The sequence below is a fragment of the Dermacentor albipictus genome, unplaced genomic scaffold (genome assembly GCF_038994185.2).
Source record: "Dermacentor albipictus isolate Rhodes 1998 colony unplaced genomic scaffold, USDA_Dalb.pri_finalv2 scaffold_19, whole genome shotgun sequence".
NCBI lineage: Eukaryota > Metazoa > Arthropoda > Arachnida > Ixodida > Ixodidae > Dermacentor > Dermacentor albipictus.
The window spans coordinates 3,373,270-3,396,353 of NW_027225573.1; the positions used below are offsets into that span (position 1 = coordinate 3,373,270).

A 23,084-nucleotide genomic window follows, 5' to 3' on the forward strand; every position below is an offset into this window, starting at 1 on the left:
AACTGACACGGTTTGTTATGACATTCTTACAGAGAATCATCCAAAGTGTAGGATTACGCTTTGCCTTTCAAACAGACGGTAACGTGTTACAACGAAAGACTTCACTTCCTCAGCACTAAATACAACAAAAAATGAGTGTACCAACGGGCACCGTTCCACGGTGTGTTCTTTTCAATTTTTATACGTAAATTATTCCCCCATCCCTTGACCTAGCGTATAGCACAGTTCAAAATACAGTACATTGTACCAGCACAGAAAATGTGTGCACAACTCATTATTTTCCGTATAGCGGAAACTGTACAACGTTGGGGAAATTGCTAGTGGCGCCACCTCATTGTACTCAGCCATGGCCGCTCATTCAACAGCACGCGCTTCTTCGGTCGTGGTATTGTGTGTGAACGATCATTTGTGAAATCACCGGAACCACTTTTCACATGTTACCCGCGAGAAAAAAACAAAACCAGTTGAGGCAGTTTTCACGTTTTTGTTGCGTCAATTGAAACAGTGTATGGAAGCGTAATCACAACTTCGCCCACGAACAATAGAATTTCGAATAGCAGCTGATGAAGGCTGCGCTGTTTCAGCCAAACAGTTGAACAGTGACTTAGAGTCCCTAAGGAATTATTACGTGTAAGTACGAAAAGAAATATAGTGTAAATGACCTTTATTTATTTATTTATTTATTTATTTATTTATTTATTAAAGAACACCCATAAACGCCCTGCAGAAGAGGGTATTAGAATTGCGGGAGGGGGCACACGAGTATACAGTCATAACAATTTCTAATGAATATAACAAACGCGCCTAAATACGCGACTAAATACGCAGACACGACTATGTGTAGTAAAATCAAAGATGGATAAAACGAAATTAAAGGTATATTAGAATAAATTCAAACATTGAAGCACCTAGAACTCAGAATACATAAAAGGCAATCAAAGAGGATAATCCGAAAACAAAATCTACCGGATGGCAAAGGTACCGAAGGAACACAACATAGAATGTATCTCATTCAAAAAGAATAGAAAAAAAACTTTCACATTGCACAGAGACATCCCATTATGACATACGTACGCAGGATTTGTTGAAATTTGTCGGGGTGAACTTCAGTAGGCAATGCCTGATGGTAGATTATTCTAGCGAAGTATGAATCTGGGTATAAATGACTGGGCGCAAAGATCTGAGTGATACACGCCGGGCTTTGACTTAGAGAGGGTGATCTCGGCGAGAGAAAATGACAGAGCGTGAGTGAAAGAAGTCATCAATGCAAACGCTCGTGATGGTGAAGTTTATGAAAGAGCGATAGGCGCGCGTGTTGGCGGCGTAGTGATAGCGGATGCAATTCGTCACGATTCTTTAAACACGCAGCACTAGTGCGGGGGATAATCTGTAAAGATAAAGCAAGCAGCGTGGCTTACAAGGATTCAAGGTTACTCACGATGGAGTCCTGGTTCGGACTCCAGGTGGCGCATGCATATTCGACTTTGAGGTATGACTAATGCGGTATATATGCTAGATCTTTCTTTAAGTGTAAAAACGCTTTGTTTAGTCTGTGTCCTATTATTTCAAATTTGCGGGTAACAGATGAAAGTGTAACGTTGATGTGATGATGAACATATTGGATCCCATTGAAAATTGACTCCTCAACAATCTTTTTATCAAGAGATTATGACGTTGCAATACGAAACGAGGAGCGTGAAAATGACATGCACTTAGCTTTAGCATAATTAAAGACCATTTGCCAGTCTGAACACCATGTACTCAAAGCGTTTAGGTGTGGTTGCAACGCTTCACGCTTAGGCTCAGTAGAAATTTTACGGAAAATTGCTGAATCATCGGCGAACCATCTTATTCGGGACGACATGCAGTCAGGCAAAGAAATAATACAGACTTTAAAAAGCAAAGCACAAAGTACACTCCCTTGAGGAACGCTGGACGCAACAGGAATAAAGTAGGAGTTTTGGTGTTCATGGTGGACGTGTTCTTGTTTAAATTGGATTATTTCACTAGGAAATATTTTCTTGCCGTCGCCCGACTGCCCCGGAGCTGATAATTTCATACCTGCCTCTGTAGAGCACTTCGAGTCAGCCTGGGCAATGCTAGTGGATTTGTCACACAATACAAGTGCCACGCAAGGATTACAAAGGGCTTGTTTTCTGCCCTCACGGTGCCAGGACCAGTGGCCACGCTGTGCTTCGGCGAAGCTGCAGAAACTGATCGACGCCCGAGAATCGCACGCTGCAGCATAACTGGCATCACGCAGGAGGTGATGTATGGTATGTGCACATCGGCCATTGGCGACATTCTACTGCGAATCGAACGTTAGAACTAACTTATCCATTATTTGGCGTGTGAGTGTTTCAGCAGAATTTAATGACATTTTACGATTAACCTTTGCAAACCAAGATGGGAAATGTAGAACGTTTGTCCAATTCCTTTTGGAAGCGTTGCCATTGGGATAGGTCGCGGTCATGTTTCGGAAACGACTGCTTCCGAGTAACACATTCTACAGTAGAGGAAGACATGAGGCAGCAAGGGTCGCAAGACTGAGGGAGAATCATTGAAAAAATGTAATGCAGGGTTTTAGGTGCGAAAAACACGATCTGATTATGATGCAAGCCGTACGAGGGGACTCCCGAAATTTCGACCAGCTGGGGTTCTTTAACGTGCACCCAAATCTAAGTACACAGGCGTTTTCGCATTTCGTCCCCTTCGTAATGCGCGGCCGCCGTGGCCGGGATTCGGTCGCGCGACCTCGTGCTTAGCAGCCCAATACCATAGACACTAAGTAACAATGGTAGGCGAGGGAGAATTGTAGTCAACTGCTAGAACGACATGTTGCTCGTTAACGACCATGCGCGCATGCCCGGTTACCTGCATGCGGAAAAAATCGGTGAGTTTTCTCGGCCCAATTTTGTTGCAACTGGCCTGCGCACTTTGACCCTCGTCACCGTCCTTGAGCGAGATTGTAATCCAACGAACAGCAGTTTTTATATTGTTTTACTAATCGTGAGACCCACAGGGGTGATTGGCTAACATTTGACCCTCGCAGTGACCCGACCTGCCGGCGTGCTGCCCTTCGGCGACGCTGCGGTGGCTGCTCGATGCCGGAGAATCGCACGCAGCAGCACCGCCACGAGCAGCGCTGGCATCGCCACGTGCATTGCATGCTGCAGCTGCTGCGCCTCCAGCGATCCAGTATTGCCGAGCGGGGTCACGTGGGCTACTGGTTCCGCAGAAAGAGTCCGCGCGCGTGGTCAGCACGTTTATGTTAACGCTTTTGCTTTCGTGATTAGTCACTTTTTGTTCTATTACTTCTGTAATATATCAATAAATATGGCTTTGATTGTCTACTCGCGTGAGGTCTATGCTAAAAAGCTGTCGTTTCGGATCCGAGAAGAGATGAATACAAGGTGTGCCTAAGTATCTCTTGCCCTTACTATCAACGCTCGCGAAAAGTGAGTGAACTACTGAAATGATTACAGTGTGCTTCGCGGTCCTGTACGTGTACGGCGATGTTCTGGTAGTCTTGTACTTAAATGCATCAAACGGTGTTAAAAAAGTAAGAGCAAGAGCAACACAGGTGTCATAGCGCAACTTTTATGGTGGATATCTGGAAAACGGTGCCACCCTTAGTATTCGATCAAAATGAATATTCCTTGCAAAAGCGCTAGCAACCATTCTTAAACTAAATATGCGCCGCTTGAATCAGTCCGTTAAAAACTGCGTTATAGATTTTTTGGGTAATGAGACAGTTACGGAATTACATTTCTCGCGCAGATATCAGGCTCTTCCATTCTTCCAGTTGAAGAAGTGGAATTGCGTTAAAACGCCGCAGGCATCTTTTAAAAACGTACCGTATAGTTTAAAACATAAACCTCCAATAACGCGCTCAAACCGCTGCAGTTTCTAAGTGAGTCCGTTAAGGTTCCGCACTTTTGACATGCGTGCAGAGAATAGACTCGCCTATCACGAGGCATGCTTTTCATTTGCGTTTCTGCGTTCCCTACATGCCATTGTGTGAATGCTATATTATGCGTCAGGTCGAATGTGCAATAAAAGCAAGCACGTTGAGGGTTGCGTCGCGTGTTATGTGAATGTGATGGACATCTGTGGGAAGCATCATCTGAGCATGAAGCGACGCCCCGTTACGCGGTCAAGCGAAGGTAAAGTCTCTGCCATCGGGTACCATTACAGCAAGGTGCATACGCAAACGTTGGTAAACAATCGTAAACGCAAAGTGCGTTGCGCAGAGTAATCCTTCAGCAAGGGGCTCTACTCGTAGTTAAACATGGTGCCGCTAAAAGTGCAAATAACAAATCACTCGCTCGTGACTGAAGCGAAATGAAAGCGTCGCTTGATAATAGCAATAGGTTACGGAAAAATGTATTTTCGGCCTACCCAAAGGCGCGACCGAAAGTTGGACTAACTCTGGAAATAAAGACCTGACCTTTTTCCAGAAGGAATTAGGCGAATATTTTCCTCAAGGCAGAATTGAGCATGCGCACAGGGCGAAAGTTCGGCGGAAATAAGAATGGACCAGTGATTATGGTATTATTCAATACAAAGATTAGTAATGCTTGTTGTGTCTGAAGGCGGAAGTTGAAAGTGTCGCAATAAGTGATACGCGAAGATTTCACCCCTTGTGTTCGGCATGCACGATCAAAGCTGCTGCAGCACCGGAGGAACAGGGGGGGGGTGGGGGAGGGGGGAGGCGTCATTACAGCTTCACTATGATAAGCTACATACGGGTAATCATAGCATGAGTAGCGCAGAAACGGTTACACCAAGGCAAACATAGGGGACATTATTGTGCTCACTAACTAGTGAGTACGCATTTCGCCGCCAGAGCACCATATATAGTAGGCCCAGGAAGGTTTATCTTTATGATAATGAAGACAGAGAACCATCTGCACCATTAACATGCGAATTTACATTGTATTTCCCTAAGTTCTTGAATACAGAATATTCCAGAGATTGCCATAGCATGTGACTGCTTTGACAAATACATTCATTTCGTTCAAAAACGCTTTTGTCCCTTCTAAAGTCATAACACGAAATAGGCGTCAAGAAAAGCCTTGGTTGAATAACGATGCTAGAAAGCTAATTAAAAACTACATTTCCATCGTGTTTCCTACAGGAGAAGTCAAAAGCCACGGGTGCATGAAATTATGAGGGCACTTAATGGGGAGATTAACTTAAGGTTACTTAACCCAAAAAAGCTTTAACGATTCACATGGCTCAAAACTTCAGACAACACGAAAGAGCGGTGAAAACTGTTGAAGAATAGCGGCCGGGAGCAGGAATCTATTCCGAGGTTGCAGTCAGATTGTACTACATACAGTACCAGACAATTATAAGAAGGCATGCTGTGTTATTCGGTATTTTCAGTATGTGTTTAGACAGCACTACAATGGCTAAATACTGCATTACACGGAATAAATTCTGGAACATATATCTGAAGTTCACTTTAACTACAACAGTGTCATAAAATCACAAATAGAGGGCTAAAATTCTGGCCTAATTCCAGCCACAGCAAATTTCCCCGTTGCTTTCCTTGGCTTCGTTGTCTGCTTCCTTTATATCGTCATACTATGTGTGTGCGTGCGTGCGTGCGTGCGTGTGTGTGTGTGTGTGTGTGTGTGTGTGTGTGTGTGTGTGTGTGCGTGCGTGCGTGTGTGCGTGTGTGCGTGTGTGCGTGTGTGCGTGTGTGCGTGTGTGTGTGTGTGTGCGTGCGTGCGCGCGCGCGCGCGTGTGTGTGTGTGTGTGTGTGTGTGTGTGTGTGTGTGTGTGTTTGTGTGTGTGTGTGTGTGTGTGTGTGTTTGTGTTCTTTTTAGAATATCTTCGGCCCGCACACATTTGTGTATGATTTGTGGTATCTGTGACTGCGTATAGCACTGGTAGCCAGGAAAAACTCTAGCGACATTCAGGCGCCGGTTCTAATTTGCGGACTCGGAACTGCAGTCAGTGCTCAAGGAGAGGGTTTACTGAGGAGACGACGTTACTGGCGCACCCTTCGTCGGGAAATAAATGTTCGCCCTGGATATGGCTTTAAGCCATCTTTGCCGGAGAGTTTCATCCGCTGGAAACTAGTGAAAGTTTAGACCAACCTTTTTCTTGGTGCTCGATTTAGAGACGGCACGCAGCAGTACGGCGTATTTCTGAAAAATACGGTAAATCACACGCGGCAACTCAGGACAGATTGTAAAAACAAATCACTTGCCGCAAGCCACCATATATGCGAGTCGCAGAGGGCCTTCAGCAGCAACACTTCCAAGGGACAGACTGAGCTGTACGAGGCTTTAATAAAAGTCGCTTTAGAACCACCGATGCAGAGGGAATTTCAGAATGGATAACTGACATGCGTGCGAGCGCCCCAAATAAATTTATTTGGGTGGCACATCAGGCCGGATAAAATTCACGTCACGTTGATTGTTAGGCTTTGGCGATTCGGTGCGGAGTTCAAAAACTGAAACCTTCACCTTTTTATCTGCTAATCATAAACCTAAGAACACTTTATCTGCCTAAACTGATTTAGCGTTTTGTTTTAACGTTCGTTTAATGTTTCTATTCCTAGAAACAGATTGATTTATAAAGGACAGCCACCGAGCTATAAATTTTCCTAACTAGCCATTGCCAATACGGCACATTAACCGGCACGCAACCTCCGCTGTTACCGGTTAATTGACTAAAGGTAGTTGAGCGCATGCGAACACAATGATAACAGAAGGTAGATTGGACGCACATGCGCCTGCGTGCAATGCGCCTTCTTTTATCCTCGTGTTTTCCTGAGCTCAACCATCTTTAGTCAAGATGCAACGCCAAGCCCACATCGCCACCCTTGTGGACGCAAATGCGCGCGAAATACGATACGAATAATTTGCGATATGAAAGTATGACGAACACGAAAAATAGACAGAAAGAGACAGAATAGAGATGCGCAGTTTATTCAGCATTATTTCATCTTATCATTTGAAGCACCTCATAGGCCGACCTTGTCTTTTATTTTAGCATCGACACTTGGATAGTGTTGATTTTATTAAATCCCTCCAGACGCAACCAGTGAATTCGCGGTAAGCGCTGAAATTTTTTTTCATTTTCTAATCTTTGTTTTCCACACTACTTTTACGTGCTGTTCAATTCAATGCTGTTCAATTCAATGCTGTTCAGACGCGTTCATGGCCGCTTGCGTACGGGAGACTCCGAAATGACGATGTTAGAATCATTCGGAAATACTATTCCGTGTCACCTGCTGCGATCATCAAAACCCGAATACCGCGGATAATTCAAGCATGTTTTCAGGCATTTGAGATATACTAAATGACTTAAACTGACTATAGCTGCATGCCTAGTGCTGACTTTACAAAGGAAAAACAAAAATTGCAGTGGTAAACAATAAGAAATAAAAAACGTAACGTCAACAGTTGCGAAGTTCACATACCGATTTTCATCAAGTAAAAAAGAAGTCGTAGTTTGCGTCCCGCTGTTTCTTCTACATTTGCCTTTATATTCGTTCTCGCGGGTTTCATTTGTACCCCTGTAGATCACGAGCATGTATTCGGAACTGTGAATGGTCGTCGGTGCACCTGTAGGGTTTGCCTAGCCTAGTTCACGGCCATCTGCGATTCCGCAACTACGAGACCAGAACCGTTTAGAAGCCGTTCTATATTTAGTTACTCATCGCGATCAGGAAAATACATCGATCGCAATAAATCAAAGAAGTTTTTAGGCATGTAGGACCCTCTGGGCTGTACTTGTCGGTGATAAGGTAGCCTCGGTGCCTATGGGATTATCTGACTGAGCTATGTTGAATGTTCGGCTGCCGTAGTCGGAAGTTCAAATCCCTCTATAATGCGTTTTTCTTTCGTTTTATCCGTGTTCGCTGCGTGTCGGAGTTGGCTCAACGTGCATGATCTCGAGCCGCGGCGTGTGCCGCCTGGTTCCCCGCGAGAGACTCGTGTTCCGCTGTCCAGAGGATTTGTCCTGTTTCTATCTCGGTGTTGGTCAGGATTTGGAGGGCTGCCTTTCCGATCCTTCTGTTCATATACCTTCTGTATGCTTCTTGCCAGTCCGTCATCACGGTAAGCAGGGTCTTCTTGCACGTTGCGATGGCCAGGGCTATGCCCAGCTCTTCCGCTGTGCTCGCGTCCTTATCACGTATGGATGGGGATGTAAGTTGTTCGCCCTTCTATTCGACCACGCTGATTGAAAATCAGTCGTTTGTTTTGTACGCGGCAGCGTCCGTGTATCTCACATTTTCTTCCTCGCCGTTGGTGCATTCCAGTATGCGCTTGAGCGCCCGTACTCTCGCCTGTCTCCTTTCCTTGTCGTACTCGGGATGCATGTTTCTGGGAATGGTACTTATGTGTAGTTTGTCTCTGATCTCGTGTGGGATACGCTCAGGTTGGTGTCTCCCATCCTTGACTTAGTAGCCCAGATCTTGGACCAGAGCTCTTACCGTTTTTGTTAGCTATAGTCTCTCTAGGTGGTTGACGTTGCGCGCTTCCACGAGATCTTCCTACGTGTAGTGATCTGATTTTGAGTAGTTTCACTGCGGAGGTGGAGGGGGACAGGCCCAGCGCATTTTCTTTTTTGTGCGCGAGAGTTTTTTTAAAAGGAAATAAAACGAGGATATTGGTAATGGTAAACGTTACGAAGAGATCAGAGGCAGAAATGGCGGAAGCAAGCACATGCGGACGCTTTCGTTCAACCTGCCAGTTTCAACTGTCGAAGAACGAAGGGGCCCGTGCGAGAGGTGACATGAGGAATGGTTGCTCAGTAATTTCAACACTTCGTTTTCCATTTCGAACACGCCACTGGCACATTGAAAAGGCTGGTGCCTTATTGATTCAACCCTCATCCGGCTTCCGCCCCTGCGGAAAGGAACCTAACACGCGTCTTCGAGCTAAGAAGCAGAACGTCGCACTGAGACATCAAGTGGGGTGTACGGGACACACGAACAACCGTTCAAATTTGTTCTTTTTAATGAGACAGCGTTGAGGAGCTCGTGTCGTAGAAAAGCCGGTGTCGTCGGCGTCGGTGGCGTTGTCGGTGAGCGAAAAATTCCGAAAGGCAATTCATAAATAAAAGCAACTTGCAAGATGGGCTGGGTGGGAATCGAAACAGGGTCGCCGGAGTCTGAGACGGAGACGCTACCACTCAGCCATGAGTTCGATGGTACAAAGCAGGACAAAAGCGCCTCTAGTGAATGCGTTGTTGCCTTAGAAATGTGCCGTAGAAAGTTATACTGCGATATCACGGTAATTATGAGCATTTAAATTACAGTAGTCGCAGTTAAACGAGTAGCTAAGTACGTTTCCCCTACATTTCTTCTACGTTTGGCGCACACGTAGAGCCATCTTGCGGCAAACACTGTAGACCCCCTCCTCGCAATGTAGGGCGCGGAACCGACAGCTGGCGCACCCCACGTGCGCTTCTCTCCTTCGTCTCGTCAATTGCATGCCGAGCGAATGAGTGGGCGGCGCGAACGGCGTGCGATAACGCTATCGCATTCCACTCTTGTAAACGAAGCTTAAGCGTCCTGCAATTTTTATGGAATGCGAATTATCTCCATATTTTGTAGAAATCTTGGTTCGAATAACCTGTTTCCACCACTCAAAGGCTCGGGTCTTTCAGGTTTAGCCGGACTGCGGTGGACGTCTATCTATAGGGTCCGTGCATTCACGTTTATCATGCACCTTTCTTCAGGTATGTGAAGGAAAGCGAGATGTTCAAGGGTATTATACGGAGCCCGTTTTTTTATTGTCACGGGTAGGTTGATTAACTGCAAGAGCTGAGCTATCGTAGCTTTTAAAGTTCGCTGAGATTTTTGTTACAGTTGAGGCCTAATGGTGCTTCCTGGACGAAAAGCCGTCCGAGGCGATGACAGACGGCTCGCCATCACTTGTGCCGGGCACCCCTCTTTGCACTTTGGCGCCCAGCGATATTTGTGCAACACCCATCACATCGATGTGGAGACGTCCGGCTCCTGCTTCTCCAACAGTATATCCATGGACTCGTACAACAACTACACCATCGTGGAGGTGAAGCGATTGAAGAGCAAATGCCGCAAGACAACTAAGGACGTGAGTGAGCACGGCCCCAAAGGACCGCCTACTCGCAAGTTACAATGTTGCGTTTGTGCCTGAAAACAGATTCTCAAGACCTACCTTGGTTAATGTGGCTCTGAAAGGAGTTAATGAGGTAGCTTTCAACGCTAAGAAAAACGCAAGCGTTAATTACGATGTCGTCATTGACATCACCGATGAAGTATTCCAAGAGCTTCTGTCTTCAACAGTGAAGGCCATTGACGAGCTTCAAGCTTCTTTTCGAGGGACACACGATACCTGATCACGTCAAGGTGGGTTATGCGAGACACTCTGTGGGTCCCTACGTGCCCCAACCACTGTGATGTCGCAAGTCACAAAAGCTTGGTCATGCCAGCGCTGCGTTCATATGTCAGACGGCATGACTTCACTTCGCAGGCAGCCACGACATGTCGTTATGCACGGTAGGAAAAAAATGAAGTGCTTGATTTACAACCGACCACACGAGGTAAATTTCAGAAATTGTCCCCAACAGAAAGAGAAGATAAAAATATTGAACCAAACGAGCAAGAGAAGTATGTCACACAAAGGTACAGCAGCGAAAGCGGAGCACCGGAGGAGACTATCGCGTCGTCGACATGAACAAGCTGCCGGTCCAACCGAGATCTCCGTGGCTCTCATCCCCCAGTTCCAGTGGAAGGTATTTGAATCGTCATCGGTGGGCCTCTCCAAGCCACATTGCTTCAAGCGAGCAGCACAAGCCTGGAATCGAATGTATGGGCACGCCTGCTGCCACGCACAGGGGCTTGGACTGTGAGCGCCAGGAACGGCAGTGCAACGAAAAATCACCACAGAGCTCTCGCATCAATGTCATGCTGCGACAAATAATCGACATCCTACAGCCGCTCCAGTCTGGTTTTAACATTCCAGCGGCTCCAAGAGCTGCAAAAATCATGCAAGCTATAGACGTTCCCCTAACCACATTGCCGTATCCTCTACGTCTGTCCGCGAAGACGTGTGGGTTTCGCTGTGAAGCATGCATGTACCCGTAGCACAGCAACAGTATGCTGTGCAGCTCCCATCATCATCATCTTCAGCACACAACCGCCTTCCTTCCATTTCACATCCCAACTCTGTCATTCAGACAAAATCCTTCAGCAGTGGGGAGTAGCAGATTAGAGGCACTTCCCTCAGGCCGACCTCTTCATCTTTCCGTCATTGAAAATTGCCCCATGCTCCCTCCCGATTAAAATCTGTATCATCGGGATTTTCCGCCAGACCTGCAATAATTATTTATGGTGAAATAAACATATCCAACCTTATTTTGCTTCTCTATTTGTCCCTTTAACAACTGTCATGAAAGTCTGACACCAAAGTTCCAGCATGAAAGGCGCCATTGAATGTCTCTCCGGTGCTCAATATACCAGCTTAGTAGCTCAAAGCGATAGTTTGAACGCTAATCACATTAACGTAGATATTTATCATTTTTCAATATGTGACCAACCCTCATGTAATGTACTGTTTAGGGACTTTTGACGCATACTAAATAAATAAATAAATAATTGGTAGAGAGAAATACGGGCGCCAGCAGAAGACGAAGAGCAAAAAGGCGGTTGTTGATTATGGCTATTACTTTATTTCTTTACGTTATTTATTTTATTAAAATTCTTACCCATATTTTTATTGCACTTCAAAATTACAGTTGTATAGTGCCACGCTCTACTATTCAAAACTACTTCTGCTTAATTTCTAAGCATGCGGAAAACCGCCTGCTTCTTGGCCAATCCCCTATAGCGGGTATGCGCCGCTCTTTAGGATACAAGATAATACAAGACAAGACGGTCCTCGTTTATGGACAAAATTATTTTGTATCGCCCCAACGCTTTCGAATTTACGACTCTACCTGAAGCCACCACTTATGCCGCAGAATTTCGTCAGATCGCTCGCCCACTTACCGCGCAAACTCATGCCAGCCAGAAACATGGCCGTGACACAAGCTTGACTTTGCCTTCATATTCACCAGGAACGTTGGTATGGCTGCGTGTTCCTTCCTCTACTCCTGGCCTTTCCACACAGTTCAGCTCAAAATATTACGGCCCTTACCGGGTTCCACAGCAGACGTCCCCGGTCACGTCAATGAGTCTGTGGAGCCATCTGCGAACGAGCGGCATCGCGGACGCGAAACTGTTCGTGTCCGCCGACTGAAGCCGCACTACGACCCACCAGTGCTGCCTGTTCCCGAGGTCGCCAGGACGGCTCCTTTTTCGGCGGGGAGTGAATGCAGTGAGAAATATGGGCGCCAGCAGAAGAGGAAGAAGACTGTTGTTGTTGGTGGTGGTGCTCGCACTCGCCCCGCTCTGCCGTTGTCTGTAGCCCTAAACGCGTACTATAAAAAAATAAATAAATAAATAAATAGGTTCTGCCGTATTTTTCTTTCATTATTTTTCTGTCTCATATGTTAAGGAAAATTCGAAGCAAGTAAAGCATGAAAGCGGTGCACATGAGATGCACTAGAAGATATTTTAAAATATTGTCAACATATTCTCTAAGTAGCATTGCCTTTCTGGAATGACAGCAACATCATTGTCTGATTACCAACATCTCTTGCGCACGGTCGTAAAACATCGGCAGCAGAGGCGGAGACAATGATTGAATTCTGCCACGTATTACGTTCCCTGTATGTCGTCTCCTTTATTCTGGCTTCCAGCTTGATTATATTTTTTTTTACAGATTCCTTTCTTTTTGCTTCTTTACGAATTAAACCTAAGCGGAAGAGGTGGTCAATTCAATGACAAAAAACGCCACCACGACTGTCGATGAAAGGACCGTACTTGTAAAATACTGTTCCCTCACGCTGCGACGCGCAAGCGTAAAAATACGAACATCGTTTAGAAAAGCCGGCCGGCATATATCAGTTGAGTCCGCGAAAGTGCCACTTTTCTACAAGTGGGTATAGAACTATCGTACCTCTGTGCGGATGTTCGTGACAATAAACACATTGCATTTTCGTATTCAGAAGCATATTCATAGCGATGCCCGTCGCCTGTGTGCGAGGATCACGCGCGAGTAAAAGACGAAGACGAAGCGCCCTTCTTCGTTCGATGCTGCACGAGACGCTGCACGAGAGCAACCAGCCAACCGAGCGAGCACGTCGGTGACGATGGCCCCTTCAGCCGCTCTGAAGTTCTCAACGCGTTCCCGGATGCCAAGGCACCCTCACGCAAGACGTCAACGGCGCATTAATCGGGTCCGCCGTCCGGTCTCACTAGGCATCCGACGTCGCGCTGGCGGGGCTGCGCAGCGGGCTTCGACCGACCAATTATCTGTCCGGCTGCCTGGACGCCACAAGGACTGCAGCAGGTGCCCTCGCCGCGTCTTCCAGCGCAAGTGCCGCTATGACGCCATGTCGGGCTGCGCTGTGGGGACAGCAGCAGCACCTGGCAACTGCAGCCTCCTACCGTGCTTCTGCCTCCGGTACGAAAGGCTACGCTCCTGCAGAGCCCTGGCAAGTGATGTTTATTCATTCGCCGTGAGTGTATCTAGCTGCCCGGCCATCAGTATTATTTCATACACGCAGATAGCACGCTACGTCTCGAGATATCTTCATACTGAGTATAAGATGGGCCATGCTGCCTTTCTGTCCTTTATCAGTCTGGATTGAAAACCTCCTCACAATATTCATCAGTAAGAATGGAATGGTCTCTCCTGTATTTTTGTTTATTCATTTTAATGCTAACGTTGGAGTCCTCGCGTAGGCAATTGTAAGTACGTTTTACAGATATAAGTTTTAGAAATATTAAATCACAAGAAACGTATATTCGAAGTGCCTCTGTGTGCACCCTTGTATCCATTTTTTGTGCGTATATTTTGTCCACGCAGTGGCCGCTGTTCCACGTTTTTAATAAAGACTGAATAATAGTAGAAACTAAAATTTGATGAGGTAATAAGCAGTCATGGGAGCCCAGTAGCCATCCTGTCACTCCCTAGAGGTCGACGTTATGTGTTAGGTCCTAGAAAGGACGGGGAGGGGGGGGGGTAAAAATTCCTATCGGGGGTGGCATCAAAAACGCTCGTGCAAGATGGATTCGGAGCACGGTAAATAACCGCGGCGGTAATATTATTACCAGAGTAGTGCGACTCATCATTGAATTGCAGTTCCGACAACTACCTCCCGCCCAACCCACGCAAAAAAAAAAAATGACGTGGCGCCCTATAACGTAAAACGTTTCCAATACGTTTTTATTGCAATCTTCTGACGTCAAGTTTGCGCAACCGCCGACGCAAGCATCACGCGGTGACTCGCGGCGCTGCCTGAAGAGCCCAATCAAACACTCCTACTTTTCTTTGCTTTCGAAATGAATATCATTGTCTACGTTGAAGTGTGTTTCACTTGTAATTGGCTGCCAGGAGGCGAGGAGCACGCTCAAGTGGACAGCGCTTCAATGGGACCGAGCCACCGCACTGAAAGAAATAACCAGATGAAGAGGGTGGTGTCGGCGTTTGTGATTGGTCCGCCTTCTCTTGCTTAGCTTGCGGTGGCTGGTCGAAAATCGCGACGTCGTGCAACGGAAGATTAAGAATGCCGCTAAAACGAATCCTCAGCAAAGAAGAGTTGGAACCGCGCGATCGTTAACGTCCGAAAGTGCTCGAAAACGTTACACGACCACGCAAGCAGTGTATTATACGCGAAAAAAAACCATGCTCTCTGGCAGGTGCGAGTAGCCATTGCCTGAAGGATCGGCGGCAGCCATCTTTTATTCCTTTGGCAACGGGGCAGGCTGCGGCTATTCAGAAGAAAATTCAGACTTGTTCGGCATATTAATGCATCTTTAACACGTACGCGTCACTTTGACGCGGTGAGTTCTTGCGGTTTCTTGACGCCGCGTGACAAGCAGGTGAAGAGGGTGCAGCCCGAACAGTTTTGTCGAATAGCCGAGTGCTAATAGCGAAAAGTCGTCGAATCGGAAGTTACAATTTTTCTTTTGTTCGCTCAAATCATGCATAATCAGTGTGTACACGTCATATGAGATGGGGAGCAATCCGCGGTTTTCGTGAAGTCGCGTGACAGACAGGTGAAGCGGGGGTGGTCCAAAAAAGTGTTTGACCGATCGCGGAGGACTGATTTCAGAATTGGATTAGAAAAGTTTCGGATAATTTTACGTTATAGCACCCCTTGTAGCTAACTGAATCATTTAGATGAACGACAAAATAATTTTGTGTAATTGGCTGTTTCATTATGCAGTTGCGCAAACTCACCAAACATAGAAGGCGACTTTATGCGGGCGGGGTTACCCAGCGGGCATCAACCGACCAGTTTTCTCTCCGGCTGCCCGGGTGCCACAAGGACTGTGGCAGGTCTCCTGGCCACGTCTGCCAGCGCAACTGCCACCATGACGCCATGTCGGGCTGCCCTCTGGGATCAGCAGGAGCAGCAGGCGGCAACTCCAGCATCCTGCCGTGCATCTGGCTCCGGCTCGAAAGTCCCTGCCCCTGCCGAGTGATGGTAAGTCGTGTTTCTTCATTCGCCATCAGTGGCATGGCAGTAGCTGTGCTGCCGTCAATGTGATTTGATAGGCGCCCATAGTACAGTGCGTCACGTGATATTTCTATATCGAATTTACAGGGTAGTGGTCTGTTTGGGGCGCTCTCGGAATGCAGTTTGCATTCGGCTGATCGAAATCAGGCGTACTCAACACATTCGCGTGGTCTATTCAGAGCGCCGCGCTCCAGCAGAGAGCGTTAGGACGCACTGCTGTATGCCTTGAACCTGAGAGCGCGACCGATATCCGAAAGAACCTCCATCACGCGGCTACTCTGATGGCTGTGGCAGAAGTTAGCACGTCCGGCTTGGGCAGTATTTCTACTGTTTACTATTAGTATATTAATTAGCAGTATACTATTTCTAGTATCGCTGTAAACCGACTTTGGGCGCCGTAGGAACCAGTCGAGTAAACCTTAAGAGGCACCTTGTTGACCTATTTTCCTTAAACTATTTGGATTAAAAGGCCTCTACTCATCAGGAAAAACTGAGAGGCATTTCAAGCGTTCAAGTATATTTTTAGAATTTGGTGCTTTCGTTAGAGAACATTCATTATGTTTTTTTATTATGGCGTTTTACATGCCAGAACCACCATCTGATTATGACGCACGCCGTAGTGTGGGACTCCGCAATAGTTTTCAGCTGCTGGTGGTCTTTGACGTGCAGCTAAGCCTAACAGTTGGGTTTTTTTCGCGTTTCGCACCCATCCAAATGCGCCCACCATGGTCGGGATTCGTTCCCGCGACTTCCTCCTTTGCAACGCAATACCATAGCCACTAAGCAACTACGGCGGGTTACAGAGAGAATGTATAAGTCATTATCACGGTTGGACAAAGGAACCTTAAATAGAAAAAGTACCTGTTTGTCCAGTCAATATTATACGCCTTCTTTACATATCTTTCTTCCATTGAATGAACGTCGGTCTGCACGATAAGAAAAAAAATGAATAATGCTAGCATATTTATCTTTGTCGACAACTTAAAACGAAGGCTACAGAACCAAATCGCGACTTTTGCACCGCCGCAGGAAGAAGTCCCGCAGTACTGCTGACGTTTTCTTATGTTCGGAAAACACTGTCTTGTTCTTTCAAAGCATAAAATTGGAACAATGTGTAAAAGCCAACAGTAAGCGACTGATATTTTACTGTCTTTATTTATTTGTTTATTTATTTATTTATTTATATATTTAGTTTACCCTAGAGGCTCGGGGGAGCATTGAGTAGGGGGGAGGGGGGGGGGTTACAGAAAAATGACAAATATTTAACGCAGAAAGGGAACTACATAATAAGAGAAACAAATAAGTTTGTACATTGGAACATTGGAAAAAATACATACAAATTCAAGGGAATACAATGGAAAACAAAGTCCAAAAACAATACAAAGGCGAATACAATACAAAGTCGTACAACAAAGTCAAGTGAACATGTGAAGTTCCAAATGTTCACGAAACTTGGCAGGATCTTTTATTGACACATTATTTGGCAGGCTATTCCATAGTGCGATGGCGTGCGGTAATGCAGAGTTATTGAATGACTGTGTGCGGCCAAAAATGCGCCTGAAGCTGAGATGATTATGAAGTCGAGTAGATGTGCGAGAAGGAGTTTCAAGCGACAAGCGGCTGGACCATGAGTTATTGTAGTATTTATGAAAGAGGCATAGGAGAGCAACAGAGCGGCGGGCATCCATGTCCGGCAGGGGAACATGGCGTTTAATTTTGATAATGCTAGATTGACGACTGTAGTTAGAAGTTATAAAGCGAGCAGCACGATTTTGGATGGATTCCAATTTATCTATTAGGTATTGTTGATGAGGAGACCAGATCGATGAGGCATATTCAAGTTGAGGGCGTACAAAAGTTTGGTAGGCCTGTCGACGGATGGTAGATGGCGAGAGGTGCAGATGACGACGTAAAAACCGTAAAGTTCTGTTAACTTTAGCGCATATCTTCTCGTTGTGAAAGCCCCAGGCTAGGTTAGTACAAAAATAAACGCCAAGATATTTGTAAGTAGAGTCACGGGGAACTTCCGACGAGCAGATTTTGTAAGGAAACTTAGTATATGATTTCGTACGAGTGAAGGAAAGAACGCAACACTTAGACGTGTTAAGTGTCATTTGCCAACGGTCGCCCCACTGATTATCTAGGTGAAGGTCATTTTGTAAAATAGGTGATCATCATGACAGTTAATCGTTCTGTAAATGACGCAGTCATCCGCAAAAAGTCGTATGCAGGAGGAAATGTTGCTCGGTAAGTCATTTATAAAAATTAGGAAAAGAAGAGGGCCTAGCACACTACCCTGGGGTACACCTGACGTTACAACAGACGTGGAGGAGCTAAAGTTATTCACAGATACGAACTGGTGCGGATTAGACAAGAAATTGCGAAGCCAAGATAATGTTAATGAGCCCATCCTAAGAGCAGTTAATTTAGCTATTAGACGGCAGTGAGCAACTCTGTCAAAGGCTTTTGCATAGCCGAGAAGGATGCAATCAATAATTTTGCTGTTATTCATACCATAATGTAAATCTGACGTAAATTCTAATTGTTGGGTGTCACAAGACAACTTTTTACTGAAACCATGTTGATATTGAAAGAAAAAGTTATTAGATTCAAGATGGTGGGATTAATGGGAGGCAGTGCTGTGCTCGAGAAGCTTACAACGAATGCATGTTAGTGAAATGGGGCGGTATTTACCAGGTGAGTGTCTGTTTCCATCTTTGAATATATGGCTATCTTCCAGTCAGCAGGAAGAAGAGCTCTTGATAAAGACTGCTGAAAGATGTAGTACAAAATCTGACTGGATATAGCTGACGTGTTTTTTAGAATTTTAGAATTAATATTGTCAATGCCACATGAGGTAGACAGCTTTAGATCGCGTATTAGTTATGAAATGCCTTCAACACTAATATTTATAGGGGACATGAAGCGGTAATGAAAATCGGAGACACAGGGAACGGAGGAGCAGTCTTCATTGGTGAAGACCGAGCTAAAGAACGAATTGAAAGTTGAAGCATACTCAGATGTAGGGACAGGAACATTGTCAGCGTCAGGTAAGTTACTGTATTACCGTCACGGTCAGGAGAGATAGCTTGCGAAAACTTTCTAGGGTTAGTGTGTAGAAGTGAGGACAGATCTTTGGAAAAATACTTCTTTTTGGCTTCACATATTGCTAGGCAGTAAAATTTTAAACAATCCTTATATTTAGACCATGCCGAGGGACATGATAGCCGTTTAGCAGCAGCAGGGTATAACCTTTTCTTTTTATTTCAGAGTGATCTAAGTGATTTATTAAACCATGGGTTACGTTTGTCATTAGATACAGTGACTAGTCGCACAAAGTTGTCTACTAGGAGTGACATAATATTTCTAAATGAATTCCAATTCGCTTCAACAGACTTATTTGTAAATGATGGAAGAAACGTTTTCAGAACGAAAACCTCAAGTTCATTGTTCATTTGTTCGTAATTTGCTTTGCTATAATCCCTGATATCCTTACGTTCAGCACCAGCGAATTTCAATTGAGAACTGCAGTAGATTATGGTCATTAAAACCATCAAGTTGCATGACAGGGCTTATGCTATGTGGCTCTGTTGCGAGAATAAGGTCTAATATGTTGGTACCACGGGTAGGCTCAGAAACGATTTGCGTAAGGTTGAACTCTAAACACAGCTCAATAAAATCACCTGAATCAATGCTCCATCAAGACAAGCGAGACCAATTACTATCAGGGAAATTAAAATACCCAAATAGGTAGATTTTATTAGTGGGAAACTGTTCAAGGGCCCTGGTACTACTTTTATGAAGATCGGACACGAACAAGCGGTCAGCGGCAGGTGGGCGACAACAAACGCCCATCAGTAACTTCCCGTATAAAGTAGGACAAGCCACCCAAACTACCTCAAGAGCCGTGTCAGTGTCAACGAGAAAAGAAGGAATAGTTTTATTGATGGCCACCAACACGCCGCCCCCCTTCTTATGTGGACGATCATGGCGATAAATGGCGTACTGATTAGAAGAACGAAATAACTCGGAGTCACCTACATCTGCATTAAGCTAGGTCTCGGTTAGCAATACAGCATCAGACAAGCTATCTCCAAGATATGATTCAAGCAGGACACGTTTTGGCAACAGACTGCGGATGTTAGTAAATCATACTGAAAGTGAAGATGCACGTGTAGTTGATATCCGCTGGACTTTAGCACTGCGCACATCGGCAACTAGCTATCGAGCAGGTACTACAGAATCAGAACTGTCGTAAATATACGTAGTATTATCGATACAAAGTTAGTTCGCCTTGTTCAGTTCTCCCATGCCCGAGAAAAGAGCCCATTTGGGCGGCAGTCAAAGTCAAATTGTCAAACGCAAAATTGCGGTGGTGCCTTCTGTTGTCTGTTCGTCGCTTCTGCCCCGATTATTAATATCTTCCCTGGTAGTCAAAATGAATCTGGAGTGTCTGCCACTACGGCGTGCCTCATAACCAAATCGAAATTTTGGCACGTAAAACCCCAGAATTCATTTATTCCGCCTCTGACCTTACGGAGAGAGACTGATGACCAACATGAAAAACAAAATACTGTGCAGGCGAACAAAACAAGTTTTTACACCATCCACGCGGAAACCAGGTCAACCCGTCTGGGATTCACAACCGTCGACGCCGGCGTCGGTTGCGCGTTCGACATCATACGGCCACTTCGCGGCTCGGGTACAGGCTGCTTGACTGCCTGCTCAGAAATCGATAGATATCGACTGTATAAATATCGATTAGCGTCTGAAATTTACGCCGAGATAATGGTATCTCCCAGAACTGAAATGAAGGAGTCATGCAACGTCGGAAGAAATCAAAGCCGAAGACAGTGCCACACTCAATCGCAGGGACTCCGCTGCATACAAATACACGTGCAGAAAACTGAAAACCCGTAGCCTTCGCTTCGTGCCACAGAATAGTTGTCAGCGAGTAGTATTGAGTGTGAATTGGTTTCGATGTACTTCTCGTGGTTCATTTCCTGCTACTTTATTGTTGTTCGTTTTAAGTGCTGGCCCAGGAAGGTCACAACCCTTAAGTGTACTGTTTAACTACGCGTATAATATTAACAAGTGTATAAGCTTGTCCTTCATATTTCGATGCAATGTATTGCCCGATGTCCAATAACTGCCTCCGTATGGAGGCTTGCACTATGTGTTAAATAAAAAAATAATTACCCGCAGTGGTTGTCCAGTGGCTAAGGGGTTGCACTGCTGAGTGCGAGGTCGCCGGTTCGATCCTCGCAGAGGCGGACGCTTTCCGAAGTAGGGCGGAATGCAAGAACGGCCACGCATGCCGTCACTTGGGTGCGCGATGAAGAACCCCACCGGGTTGAAATATACTCCGAAGGACGCTCGCTACGGCGTGACTCATAATAATATCGTAGATTTGGCTGGTAAAATGGCCGAATTGAATTTAAAAAAAAAGACTGTGCAACGGACACAAACATAATTTAGTCGAATACCAGAGGAATTCTCTGAAAACGGATCTACTCTGCTGTGGTTGCGCAGTCTGACTAAATTTACCAGCAGCACTTCTTCTCATTTTATGACGTGCTCGTCGGGGCACTCAAATCATTTAAGCATGCAGTAAAGCAGCCAAGACTAAAGTGGTGGCGTGCACACATCCCTAAGCGTTCTAATCTCTGACGGCCAACGTGCCACCAATGTGTTGCGGGAGTTTTGCTCCGATGGTTTTGTAAGCGTTAATTACCAGCAAATGTACACTGTGGGTATTCTGCACGCAATCCATTATAAGCAATAACTTCGCTATCATTAGCAACTTCCTAGAAAACTCGGAATTTCAACATGATACAGTCGTATTTCAACAACGTGTGAGATAGCTGAACGCATAAGTTAAGTGAAATGCATAAAAAGAGATCCTCGCCGCATAAGAATAAAAAAAAATATACGACTAAATCAAATATTCGGCCATATGTGATGTCCTTCTAAAGCAAGTATAATGAAAGTGCGCTATTCTCAACTGTCGTCTTACCTCAGTGGTCGATGAGTATTAGGAACAGCTAGGACTCCATTTGTGTTGAAACCATCAACAACAAAGGCTCATTGTGCTTCCACTCTGTGAAGAAGTATGACCAGCGAGGTTGTGTATGTGGGCCGTTTAATGGCGAACTACGCCTACGCCCGGGTCGGTCCGGCATTGCACTATCTTCGGGATCGTACAGCGTAATCGGAGTTTTCTATCTACACACGGACACGATGCTGGGGGAACTAGCCGTCAAGAGCTGCGGTATAATTCGCTGAAAAATTGGTTACGTCTTGTTGTTTTTAATTAATAACGAAATAATTAATGGGGACTACGAACGCGGAAGGAGTCGCACGAGCGCGTTCATGCGGCAGCGCCAACGGACGCTAACGAGCCAGCTGTGGAAGACGGCGATGACACTGGAACCAATCCTGATGACGATAGTTTTCTCTTAACACACGGATACGAACCTTGGGGAACTAGCCCTTAGCAACATCGCCGTAAAAAATCTTAGCGCACCTAAGCATTTAGGAGTTGTCAATGCGCAACATTAAAGTACAATTGAACACCGCTGAGTAGTCCTTCCAGTAATGAGCACTTCATGAGCTTTAAGGCGAGCGCGTTAAGACGCATGGCCTAGCACAAGGCTGGTGGACTTTGATCCGTGACATAATGCTATCTTGCCCCCCTGCCATGGAATCTAATGGAGACGCTCTCGAGTAAGTCACGGTGATGTTGATGTCGTTGCATTCGTCACTCCGGGCTTGGCAATCATGATTTCAAGAGGCAGAGTACAAAGGCCTAGGAACCGCCCAGTGGGTAACACGCGCGGCTTCTGAACGTGGGTTCGTACGTTCGAAACTAAACACAACCAATGTGTTTCCTTTCTACTTTATTCTGTTTTCTTGTTTTAATTTCTTCATAGCGATTACCGAAATGAAGTTAGGACGCAGGCGACAGCTTCCGCGGCCAAGGAACGCGCTGATAACACAGTCTTCCGAGAGCGAGAGCGAGGTTGACGTGATAGGCGGTGATGCCCCCTTCCTTTCGCGCGCACATTTCCGTCGAGTCGCGCCTTCCTGTAGCCTTCCTGTAGGGTTGTCTGCCACTCCGACTTTATCTCATAACACCTAACACTTTGTTAATTCTTTGGACAAAGTGTTAATTCCTAACACTTTGTCCCTTCCTCTAGACATCATCAACCTCCACAACATATAAGGAATATCATCGGAAGGAAAAGTAATGGTTTTTGTGCCTCGGATTATAGCGCGCTTTCACAAAAGGGACCGATAATTGTTTCCATTCCCGGTTCTCGGAATCATACACGCTGAAGAATTTGGCCACAATACACGGAAATACAATCTCCGTGGCCCGTGTCATCTGTCATCCTTATTTCAGTCATGTTTTCGCACTGTATGCCATCGTAAGTCGCCCTGTCAACAGACTCGGCAAACGACCGTGTTCAAACTATCCAGCTTGTCCACCAGTGTAGCTA

At 45.7% G+C, this 23,084-nt stretch overlaps 1 protein-coding gene across 4 annotated transcripts in view; it reads left to right on the top strand.

Moving 5' to 3' along the window:
• The window catches only part of LOC139052199 (uncharacterized), a 68,005-nt gene extending 64,652 nt beyond the window's left edge, over positions 1-3,353 (top strand). For 3 of the 4 annotated variants that reach the window (XM_070529281.1, XM_070529279.1, XM_070529278.1), the window contains exons 4-5: positions 2,175-2,276; positions 3,053-3,353. In XM_070529281.1, the coding sequence (XP_070385382.1) occupies positions 2,175-2,249 (75 nt within the window). In that variant the 3' untranslated portion in view covers positions 2,250-2,276; positions 3,053-3,353. The remainder of the gene's footprint in view (positions 1-2,174; positions 2,277-3,052) is intronic. The other variant, XM_070529280.1, reaches the window with a different exon arrangement.
• Positions 3,354-23,084: the final 19,731 nt, after the last annotated feature.